The sequence below is a fragment of the Perissodus microlepis genome, chromosome 5, assembly GCF_051167445.1.
Source record: "Perissodus microlepis isolate ML-2025 ecotype Zambia chromosome 5, ASM5116744v1, whole genome shotgun sequence".
In the NCBI taxonomy this organism is placed as follows: Eukaryota; Metazoa; Chordata; class Actinopteri; order Cichliformes; family Cichlidae; genus Perissodus; species Perissodus microlepis.
In genome coordinates, this window is record NC_140465.1 from 26,402,537 (window position 1) to 26,414,934 (window position 12,398).

General features: G+C 39.5%; 1 protein-coding gene across 5 annotated transcripts in view; it reads right to left on the minus strand.

Moving 5' to 3' along the window:
- chd6 (chromodomain helicase DNA binding protein 6) overlaps nt 1–12,398 on the minus strand; it is a 94,215-nt gene that overhangs the window by 12,380 nt on the left and 69,437 nt on the right. For all 5 annotated transcript variants that reach the window (XM_084929071.1, XM_084929070.1, XM_084929073.1 and 2 more), the window contains exons 30-37: nt 9,749–9,827; nt 7,725–7,782; nt 6,178–6,550; nt 5,785–5,993; nt 4,094–4,191; nt 2,667–3,497; nt 2,082–2,336; nt 240–561 (exon numbers count right to left, since the gene is read on the minus strand). In XM_084929071.1, the coding sequence (XP_084785197.1) occupies nt 240–561; nt 2,082–2,336; nt 2,667–3,497; nt 4,094–4,191; nt 5,785–5,993; nt 6,178–6,550; nt 7,725–7,782; nt 9,749–9,827 (2,225 nt within the window). The remainder of the gene's footprint in view (nt 1–239; nt 562–2,081; nt 2,337–2,666; nt 3,498–4,093; nt 4,192–5,784; nt 5,994–6,177; nt 6,551–7,724; nt 7,783–9,748; nt 9,828–12,398) is intronic.

Sequence of the window (12,398 nt, forward strand, 5' to 3'; positions counted from 1 at the left end):
AACATTAGACGGTTTAAAGTTATTAAGAGGCTTTGCCATAGTGTATACGGCCTAAAAAAATAATTTCATTAGCAACTGATATAATTTATGATATATTAACATGTATCACATTATACAACCAATGGGATGAGGTAATGTGGGACAGCAACTTGTACATCTTTACAAACTGAATATTTGTGATCATTCCTGAAAAAAAAAGTAGGTTAAATACTATGCTCAATATTTTCCCTTTGACATACCTTGGTTTGGATTACATTCCTCTCCTTCCAGATGTTTGCCTCTTTGTTTTTCCACATTCTGTTCCAAGGTCTCCCTTGACAAGTCTTCAACTTCTTCCTCCTCCTTATCATCAAACTCAAAGCCGGTACTTTCCTCCCGATCATCTCCATCCTCCACAGGATTAGTCAGGCTCTCAGAGACATCAGAGTGCCCCAGTCCATCCTGTGGCTCGTGGGCAGTGATGTCAGACAGAGAAAGTGGAGGAGGGGGTACGTACGGCAGAGGAGGACTTGCTGACAGGTCCGTGTGATCTGCACTCGGTTCTTCATTCACACCAATGTCCTGGACACAAAATATAAGTGTTAGATTTATTGAAGCCTAAATGGCATGCTCATTTTGGCAATAATATAATACTACTGATTATTAACTTTAGTTTACTTGTATAATGATGGTGTGATCAAGTCGCAGCTTTCCAACATTTAAATTGATCAAAAAAAAAAAAAAAAAAAAAAAAAAAAAACCCACACAGGAAGCTATTCATCGCTGCAATTAAAAAAATACTGGTGACACCAGTGCTACCCCTCAAGCTCCTAGTAGACAACCTATGGTATCAATTTTAAAATTCTACATCACCTTGTTTTCAAGTTATCATATTCACGAGATTTTCGGAAAACTTGACCTCTGACCTTGAGGTCGAGGTCACTGAGACTCAAATTCATCCCAGATTTTTAATCAAAACATTTGTGAAATGAATTTGAAACTCCTATGTCGCCTTACTCTAAGGTATTACATTCACAAACTCGCGTGTCCATGCCGCCTGCAGGGTGACAACAACATGCCATCAGCCTTTTATGGCTGAGGGGCAAAAAAGGAAAGATGTAAATCGCACGATGTGAACATAATTTATAATGAACATTTCCAATGTCATAAAAATTAACATGCTATTTTTTTAACCTTGATGTTAAACTGCAGTTAAAACGGCCATCTTTGAGAAGTCTTTCAGAATTCTCTCTCAATTATTACTATTATTTTTTTTTGCAAAATTCGCAATATTTTTTCTTCTATTCGACTGTGCAATAGACTCACTCAAATGTGCAATCCACTGGTATTCCTATTTATCCATATTATATATTCTGTATTTATATATGTGTATATATGGTATATTTATGCTTATATCTTTACTCTTATTCCCCTCTATTGTATCTGTAACACGCAATTTCTGTCGGTGCTGTGCTACTGGAAACTGAATTCCTGGAGGAACCCACCTGAGGGATTAATAAAGTTTCATCTAATCTAATATAATTTGAAAAGATGCCATTTTAGAAAATAATTTAGCAAATACTTGATAACTGCAGCCCTTAGTGTTTGGCAAATGTGTTTTACAGATCTTAAAGTGTAAAATATGCAAAATCCAATGAATAGTTTCACTTGGAGTATTGCTCCAAGTGAAACTATTCATTGGATTTTGACCCTGACAAACATCAAAGATCAGCATCCATTTGAGCTTTGCTGAAACACAACCCGTTCATTGAATATACTAACCGAAAGAAGAGGCAAAATGTCAGCATTTAACAATGCAGCTGAGCACTTTTGTGTTTTCAATATTCCCTACAACAGATTTTCCCCTTTACTTTTTCCTCTTTTGTTAGAGCAATTTTGCCATGTTTATCTACCGTCTACCCCACTGGACACATTGCATTACATTGTTTGAGCAATAAGCCGATAATATGAAAAGGGTTTCAGATTATTGTTATCTTGAGGGCTGTGATTACAAAGACATTTAAGATGATTTTAAAATTCATTTTATATTTATTTTGTAAGATGGCACTGTTATCCAGAGGGCACAGGCTGGTGAAACCAACCTTAAAGAGCATGTAACTTGAGGACAGTGGCTCAACAGAATCGCCTGCTGATGGATGGGAAGGAGGGGATGAGGGCGGAAGGCCCAAACACTCCTCCAGAGTTCCACCTTCCTCCCCTCCTCTGTCTCCCCCCTGTGCCTCCTCATCCTCCTCCTCCAGGAAGCCCGTCTCTAAGGTAGAAGGACCCAGGATTGGATCAGATTCATTGAACATATGGTGAGCAGGACTAGTGTGGTCCGTACTGTCCCAGGGAGCCTGCAATACAGAAGTGTAGGATGTCAAAGCACAGAAATAAGAAAACCTATGTGAATAACTTGAACTGTTAAATTTCAAATGGTTAGTTGATGAACAAAAACATTTTTATTATATTTTTATTAACCGAGTAGGTGTCATAATGTCAGATATTTGCTATAAAAATGCTTAAAACATATAAAATATAAATTTCCTAGAAATTCAAATTTTTGCTTAGGGCAGAAACAAAGCATCTCATGCAGTCCATACAGTTGACATTTCAATCACAGACATAGTTTCTTATATAAGTCTTATTTAAATATCAGAGTAGTTATCTCGAATAACACTGCATACCTGTAACTGATCCAGCTCCACTGATGGTGCCATCAGCCCAGTTTCCTCAGACGAGCCCTGCTCACCAACGAGCACATCACTCCTTAGTTTTGAATCGAGGTCTGTTCCACCCACACCGTATGAGTTGAGCATGCTTTGACCTCCTGCAGCTGAGTTAAAGGGGAAGCCGTTGAGGGCATCTTTGGAAACCTTTCCTCCATGTAAAGAATCTGCAGACATGGTGTCATGCTGTAGCGTGCCCAGCTCCAGAGTTTCATCCAAAGGTGGACAGTCAAGGAAATCTCCTCGAGGTCCAGGAACTATTCCCAGACTTGGTGAAGCTGAATCATGAGCATCCAATGGTGGAGGGTGAAGGTGAGGGTGAGAAGAAGAAGAAGAGGAAGAGGAAGGAGAGGGAGCAGATGGAGGTATAGGGTGTTGCGAGTGATGATGGTGGTGGTGGTGATGAGAGGATTGGTGGGGATATTCGGGAGGCTGAGGAGAGTGGCGACCGAGTCCCGAATCGTACAGACAGCAGTGAGGATGCGGAAGCTGGGGATGAGATGAGGAGGAGGATGAGATGCCAGGATGAGTCGCCAAGCCAGTGTGGTGAGGGTGATGGTGGCTTTGAGGATGAAGGTGAGCAGGGTGTCCCCTGACGTAGTTCCTGTGAGCCTCCAGGAAGCTCAGCTGAGGGTCGTTGAGGATGTAGAAGTCGGTGCGGCTCAAACCGTGGCGCGCTGCCCCAATAAGGAGGTCGCGGTCGTGTTTGCCAGACTCCCACCATACAGGGAGGTAGAGCGAGGGCCGGCACAGCTGAAGACGGGCTGAGAGTAACGGATGGCGGAGAACCTGAGAGAAGGATGCAGTTCAGAGACCAAGCTACTTTCTTAACCGAATGAAAATGTCTACATTTTATACATTTTTATATTCACATAGTCAGAGAGATGGTCAGGTTTAGTAGACAGAAGTGTCGTTCTTTTGTTTTATGCTTTCTGGACAAATATGTTTTGACCCTTGGCACTAGACTCCCCAACACAACTAGCGAGTTAGCTGTGGGCATTACCTCAGCCCCAGTTTTTAGCTGTGTAACCTGACGCATGATAAACAGTCTGACTTATAAACAGTTCACACTTTTGACCATGTAGAAAATGTCTAAATGTCTATTCTGAGGTTAGATATGACGTCATTTGTAGGGAGTGTCTTTTTTTAATGACTTGTATACAGGTTCACCGATGATTCACTTTTTATCTTTAGCCTTTTTTTGATGACACTGAAAAGAAGGGAGCTAAAGAGGGACAAATGAGGTTAATTTGAACCCCTCTAAACCATCAACACAAACTCAGAACAGTACAAGCAAGATAAACTTTGAAGTCAATGTCTAACAGAGTTCCATCGATGAAAAGTACGCTATTTGTTATTAAGCTTTGTTTCTTCAAAGAGCCCACCTGCTCTCTGATCTTGCGCAGCAGCTCGATGCGGTATAGCGTCCTAGCTGCTCTTTCTTCTGTCAGAGGCTCCACAATCACAGCGGGATCCACCAGTCCTGGGAGACGCAAGAGAAAGGGAGGGGAAGCAGAGAAAGAATAAAAGGATGAGAAACGGAAACAGTGACAGTCAATGTTGGCATAGAGACAGTGGAGAAGGCAGGAAAAATGCAGACCAGAGTAAAAGGGATGGAGAGTATTAGTGTGTTCAAGAGTCACTCCTGTCTTTAAATGATTTTGTGTTTTATCCTGCGCATATACAGGAGAGTAAGTTATGTGTTAATTATATGTTAACATGCAATTTGTAGTTAACTGAGTTATAAAAACTACATCTATGGAGGCTATTTTACTAGCAGGGGTCAGTAATGTTCCCAATGACGAGGTCCTCAAAAATGATCTGCAAGTTGACACTCTTATGACAAAGTCTAAACGATGTATTGTTTAACTGTAGGCTTAAGAAGTGTGGCTGAAAACCAAAAACCTGCAGTGCCCAGAAACCATTAACTGGAACATGAAGCTGAGCAATTAATACAAATTAGCAAGGGTTAACCTGTAGGGCTGCCACGATTAGTCGACTAGTCACGATTACGTCGACTATCAAAATCGTCGACGACTAATTTGATAGTCGACGTGTCGTTTGAAGCTTTGTAAGATCACAAAAGACGCAGGAATAAGTAGTAGGATTTAAGAGTGTAATAACGGACTGAAACAGAAGATGGCAGCACTGCATGTACAAGGATGCCAGCTGCCGTTAAACCCCGAAGAAGAAGAAGTTGTGTCCCAATATTCATAGCGCAGCCCTGTTCAGTTTTCAACAATGGCGGCAGCTAGTTAGTTTTAATATTACTCTTATTATTCTTTAAGGGTTCACAAAATAAACGTTTAAGATATTTTCAGGCGAGAATGTAGCTGTGTAAACCTCAAATATCTGCTCAGTTTATCAAGACATTTTCAAAAGCGCTCCGACGTTTTCGGAGACGTCTGTTACCCACTAGCTCGATAGCTAGCCGGGTTTCAAGGCTCACTAGAGCCCGTGAGAACACCGGACTCCCGTCAAATCGTTTTCAAACCCACCGCTGTCTTTCGCTACTCAGGTTAAACATGATATATGAGTCACTTAGATAACTTAAAAATTGTATTGTTTGGCTTTTTTTTTAGTATTTTATTTGTTCCTGAGTAAATCGGTTTGGCTGAGATTAAAGTTATCATTTTTACACAGCTGAATAAATGTCAAGCAGACAACTGATTATCAGAAGTGTGAGATGCTCGAGAATATACTCCGGTGTCCCGTTATATTTTAGATAGCAAGGAGCAGATGGCAGAGTTTATTAAACTTCACTGAAACAATCTGCAAATTTCATTCAAATTTAATAAATTTAATCTTGTCTTTATTTTTAGTTAGCACATACCTTAAACACTTAAAGCTGTAAGCTAATGATCGTTATACAAGAGCAGATGCATGCTGGTGCAATAAGCTGCACGTTTTACGTCCAATGGATGCATGATCTGATTAGTCGACTAATCGCAAAAATAATTGGTGACTAGTCGACTATCAAAATAATCGTTTGTGGCAGCCCTATTACCCTGTTGATAAACCAAGTCCATCACAGATGTCAGTAACAACCCCAACCGGCATTTATCATAAACAGTACCTTCTTCCTTCCTGGGTGGAAGCTTGCATGCTGTCCTGCACATGTTCACAAAGGAATTGAAGTATCTTTCCAGACTCTCATCAGTCTTCCTCTCCAGTCTGGCAAGAGCTCTGAACTGGGACCAGTCAAATGCCTTCCTCTCCGGGTCATACACCACCCCAAATGATGATACTGTGCGGTAAAAATCTGCTTGTTCTCGACGAGTCCACCTAAAAAGTCACAGAAAAATACAAATGACTGAATAAATGCATATACTGAGAAACTGCATATAAATGCATGTGAAAGCAGATGTGTTCGTGTCTGAATGAAGATGCCGAGCAGCAGAGCCACAAAAGTAAGATTAAAGTATACGACAAAAGTTTGGTATCTCTGTCTTATGTCAAACATTTCTACCTTCTCTGCCACTCCAGAAACAGAGGGTCAGGTTCTGTAGCGACTACAGAACACCTTCTCAAATCTTCACCCAGCTGCCAAGCCAGTGGCCCACCAGCGTGATGACTATGAGCAGCTCCGGCTCCTCCGATTCCCATGCCAACGAGGCCATCGTGAAGCATAAAGTCATGCCTGAGCAGTGGCTCGCGTCGTAGTGTGAAGCGCTGGTAGGCAGTGATGAGGCGACGTAATCGGGCCGTCAAGGCGGGGCCTGTGGGCCAGAGGGGCCGGGCTTGGACAACATGGAGAGCTGCCACCCCGGTCCCGGTTCCTGTTGTCGTTGTGGTGACCAAAGTTCCATCTTGGGTGCACAGGTCACCTGACAACTGAGAGTCTGGAGAAAAGCCAGTCAGAGTCAGCACGTTAGATTCTTTACACACTGGATGTGTTTGAAGGTATACAAAAAAAGAAGCATCTAAATAACCACTTATCATTCAGTACAAATGTGTGTCTATGTGGATAAAGCCTGCATTGTTTATGTATTCTCTTATTTTGTTCAGCTCAGAGGGAACGTGAGGGTGTGATCCTATAAAAACACAGTGACCAGAGTATATTGCTGTCGATGTGTTTCTTCTCTTCTTCGTTTCTGTGTCACAGACATATGAAGAGCACGCGTGAAAGCAAAAAAGCCACTGCAGGCAAGATGAAGCATGCCTCTCACAGGATTGTACAGACGTGACTGTGTTTAGTCATTGAAATATTAAAAAACTACTGCAAAAGAATAAGAAAATACATTTTCCTATCTCTGATTCACAGCTTGGTTATTGGCACCGGCATCACCTCTCAACACGCTTCACTCTCGTTCACTGAACCACCTCTTTTTCTTTCTTTCTCTGTATGTCTTTAAATAATAAAATGTTGTGTTTAAAAAGAGTAATCAACAACTTCTGAATATTATACCTTTAGCTACTAATACTGCTTTTGGTTGAGAATAAATAAATACCTCAATTTCAGAATTGAAATTAAAACTGTAAAATGATGTTTCCATACCAACTTTAAAGGAAACATATGATCAAATATTTGATTCAACTAGAAATCAACACTGAATCTTGTTAGAAAGAGTATCGCGGCTTTCCCTTAACAATCCACCTTATGTGTCACTGCACTTATAATACTACAACAAAGATTTGAAGAAGCAAGCCTCATTATAACAATTATCCAAGTCCTTAGTAGAGCTCTAAGGAAATCAAGACTTCAGTGGAAAAGTGAAATAAGTTTTGATGGGAAATGTCGTGTTAAAACACCTCACGTCAGAACAGAGGAGTGAAATGTAATCGAGTGGAGGGAAATTACTGTATTTCAAACCATTTGAAAGAACAACAGAGTAAGAAAAGAAAAAGTACAATTTGAAAAGTTAGGTTAGCCTTTGACAACCCACGAATGCCAAGAAATTATAAAGCCATCTATTAAAATTTGAATTATGTGTATGGTTGGTCCTTGAACGCAAAGAGTAGTGGAGCTCTTTATTTGGTCTTCATATTAGTATGTAACACTTGTAACTGTCTCACCTGGACCAGTACTGTCTGGCTTGTCTGATGTATCGGTGCTGGAGCAGGTTTCCTCTCCCTGTGAATAACACAAAACACAAAAATCATCTTTTCTGTCGCCTGGCTAAAAATATATACCTTTTTATTTCTTTATTATCTGTTACTGTTATTAGCTGTTACTTTTATCGTTGTGCTGAATATTATTTTTTTGTATCACATTTTCTTCTGTTGTTTTAACTCCAACTTTTCTTTACCTTAATTTAATATTTTTTGGTTTATTGTGTATTTTGCCTGTATTTGTGAATATTACTATATCACGTCCTTTATCATTTTCTGTTTTTTGTTTGCTTGTTTCTTTTGACCAATAATTAGTAATTGTTACAGCCTCTATCTGACCCTGATTATTCCTTGTCTATGCTATTATCCACCGTTTTTCTACGACTGTGCGAACTCTTTGCTTCTGAGGGTCTCTTGAGTGTCCCTCAGAAGGTGTCCTCCTGAATGGCTGGCCTTGTGGGCTTGCGTGTTGATGACTGTGCTGGTTAATATCCAACACAGCATCTTGCCATTTAAAAAGCCTATCAGCACAGTACTCTCACGACAGCAGCAGCATCTCAATCCTGACCGAGGTCTCAGTCAGAATGGGCACAGTTCTGTGAAAAGGACTCTAGAGTGTCCCATGGTTCAATAGCTTGTAAAAAACACTTTTAGAAGCAACGATTTAAAGTTTTCTGTATGACTTTATAAGTCTCTCACATCAGTGTGGAGGAATTTCAGCACAGTTTGTAGGGATGCACTGCTCTCTTAATACTCTATGGCAGGGGTGTCCAACTCCAGTCTTTGAGAGCTACGGTCCTGCAGCTTTTAGATTCATCCCTACTCCAACACAGTTGAACCAAAGGGTTGGATTACCATTGTCTACATTGTCCTTTTGCATCACCTGGTCTCACATGATTCATATGCTCTGCTCCCCTTACCCCTAGATCAGGGTGTAAGAGTATCAAGAATTCTTCTATACAATAAATCATTCTTTTAGAAGGATTCTTCATACTGGCCAATATAATTATAATTAAAATCATGATACAGTAAGAATATTTAAATTATAGAACAGTGGCAGCTGCCAGTAGTACCCCTCAGTCTCCTAACAGATGCACCCGGGGTATGAATTTGAAAATCCCGTGCTGTTTTGTTGTGAAGTGATCACATTCACAAGATTTTAGAAAACTTGACCTCTGTGACCTCAACCCCTAAGTCAAAGATTCAAATTCATCTGAGATTTTTAGTAGATGCACCTATGTTATCAATTTGAAACTTTTATGTCGCCCTGCTTCTCGAGTTATAGCATTTACAATCATGGATGTCCTGGCTGCAACAACGGCAGTACCCCGTCAGCCTTTTTGGCTGAGGAGTAAAAAAATGGTAATGAATGCAATACCACACACTATTAAACTATGAACTATTGAAATGGACTATATGATCATATCATAAAGACACATTCCCTGTGAATGCCAGGTTTCTACTTTAGGTTTTGTCAATATAGATTGACAAAAACTGATCTTAAGCCAAAAAATATTTTTGGAATTCATGTTTTGAGATGGTCGACAGCTTTTAAATTCAGATATTAAACTTTCATTTTGGAGTTTATGTTAGTCACGCTGGACTTGCCAATTGAAACCTGACTCAGTAAGCAATAAAAACCTAGAGATGAGATTTTTGCATTTGGAAAACATTATCTGTTCTGCTGTCAAATGTATTAAAGCGTTTAAAAATGCACCATTAACTCAACCATTTTATTTTAATAGTACCTAGTAGCCATGCAAGTATTCAGCTTGCAAATGTCCAAAACGTAAAGAAATTCTTCCCTGAGGCAATTTTAATCCCCCTCCCCCATGCAAAATTACTTTTCCTTTTTGTTTTTATAACACATTGGAAGAAAGTATTCAAAGAAATCTCAAGTTGTCTGTGGCATGGTGCAGAGCGAGAGAGGAAGAGAAGACAACAAAAAACATATCACTAATATAGTCTCAGGAGAGCTTTTACTTCACCTTGCTGCTCTCGTCTCTATCTTCTCCTCCATCTGGTTTGTTTTCGGGATCATCCTTCGTCTCCTCAGTTTTGCATGCGCTGACAAGAGAAACAACAACGTAGAGGAGAAAAGCGTTAATAACAATATCCTAGTGAGCTTCTTCCTTATACGACTGGGCAACACATGTAAGGACAGAATTCGGGGGATGAATTAGAGTAAATGTGCAGTCTAGGACAACAGATTAAAAAAAAAAATCTAAATACAGGCAGGAAAACACGATGACAGAAGAAGAAAAAGCTGTTAACGAAGCACAACAACAAACAGCCTGCCAGATTATGAGCTGTGACAATGTGGTAAGATGTAAAGAAAACATTTTGTATGGCACAAGTGTGTGTGGTGATGGGTACTGTAATAACAAAACAGCTGAACATGAATTCACATCTTCTTACATTTTGTTGGTGGCAATTTATTAATGCAATGAAGAAAAACAAATGTGATTATGAAAAATAAAACAAAGCCTCACTGAGGAGTCACATCACAGGCTCCACACAGATCTGCTTTAGTTTCCTTATGCTGGTCTTTTTTAAATTGTTTGTTTTTTTATTTATTTCCTCTTTTTAGTTCTTCACAAATTTCTCAAAAACCCAGTAAAGAGCAGAGTGGTTATTCTAATGTCTGATATTAGTTTTAAGGTACTATTGAACTGCAAAAATATAAAAACGCAGTAATCAGCTAAATGTTTTGGTGCACAGCATATTTGAAAATTTGCTAATGAAAAAAGACAGATGGATCTCTGCAGAGATTTGATGTTTGTGGCATATGTTCATGTTTTTGAATGTGGGTTGGTATTTTCATTGTGCATTTTCACAGGGAGGAAATTAACACAATTTTTCCCTCATGCAGATTTTGGTTGGGTAGATGCTATGGCAACATAGTTAAGCATTTTATTTTTCCCCCCTATTTGTCAAACGAGCAAGACGATGTGAAATTTATCTTTAGAAAATCACCCTTTTTCTTATTTCGAAAATTCACCTGCTACTAACCATCACACTGGCCATTCAGCTGCCTCTCCAGAGTGAGACTCAAACTGCTGTATAGCAGCAGGATACACTCTGCGAGTCTGACTGTGAGTCTGTCGCACGGGTTTGCAAAAGACTGTCTTCTATATCAAATTATTTAATCATTTATTTAAAATTCTGCACCAATGCGATTCGAATTTTACTGGGGAAAATGAATTAATGAATTCACTGAAATTAATTCAGCACATGGGTTAATTAAGGGCACTTCTTAAAGGAAAAAAAATTAAAAGATAAATGGGTTTATTAGCTGTGAATAAAGAACTTCTATTCATCTTTGAAGGAACTTTCCTGTAGTACCAAATTTTCTTCTATTTTTAGTAAAGACAGAAATGAGAATTCATGTTTAGATTTTACATAATTTATGATCACTTGTATAAACTGTTAATGAATTAAATAAGCATTGTTCAAGATCGCTCATGGATTTTTATTTCCTCTCACTGTATTTTTAGGTTTCTGCAAAAGTCCTGAAAAATCCTTCTATGTATAATTGCTGTTTCTTTTGGAAGGCTTCCTACCAGCATTTCAAAAACTTTTAACATCCAAAAATATCACACCTGTGCTGTGTGTGTTGTAGATTCAACATAAAGCAAAAACTCCTCGGGCAGCAATAAAGAGAAGTATTAGCACACAAAACACTTTCACACCTGTGCAGGTTCTGCATGGCCACATTTCCTGTACTACTGCTTCTGCATGCACAATTTCATCCTTGTAACATCGTCTCCCTGCATTCATTTATTTTCTCCTATCCTGTTCTCAAAGCTCTGTAGGAACCCTGCAGAGTTAACATTTTGAGACTACAAGATCTTCCTGCTACACAGTCGCTGTGCTCAACTGGGTGCAGCTTCAGGTTGAACAGGTAACAAAGCGAACGACAACTTCAATTACCTTCAGGAAGTGGATCAAAGCTTCCTGTTCAAATGTATGCGTCTAATCTTCACAGCGCTACCATTAGCCGAGGCAGCAGCAGCACCCAGAAAATAAATTTCCCACACTTTTCTCGGTCGTCTATTTCTCTGGCTCACTCCCTCTCTGACAGTTATTCCTTTGCAGCTCCTGGCAGCATTGCTTCTTCTTGCAAGACTTGAAAGTACAGTGAAACTACCAGAAAACATTACTACTGAAGCTGATTTTAACAGTTCTTATAAACTGTTCATGGGTATGGTGAGCCTAAAATTGAATACTTTATGATAATGTCCTCACAATAGCTATGAGCGTGTTAGTCTGTAAGCTATATGAAAAATATTATCTGGTTGTTTTTATCACCATAACAAGCACCTTAATTCCACCCTGTGCATTTATAATTGTATGTCTACGTGCTTTCAATCTTCACACTCAGTATGTAAAGCAGGTGTGTGAGCGGGGAGGTGACAGTGTAAACAAATACAAACAGGGAACAAGAGGAGACAGGATGTGTTGGCAACCTGCTGTGAACACTACTACCAGCAGTACAAATAAATATATAAATAAAAGGCGATGACTGGAAGAAGTACAAAGAACTGCTGAAGATCTGCAGGGAAGCTAATTAATGGCCCTGTGCTAAACAAAGAGGTTACTGAGGGTCAGCTGATAGAAACTGAGGTAATATCAACA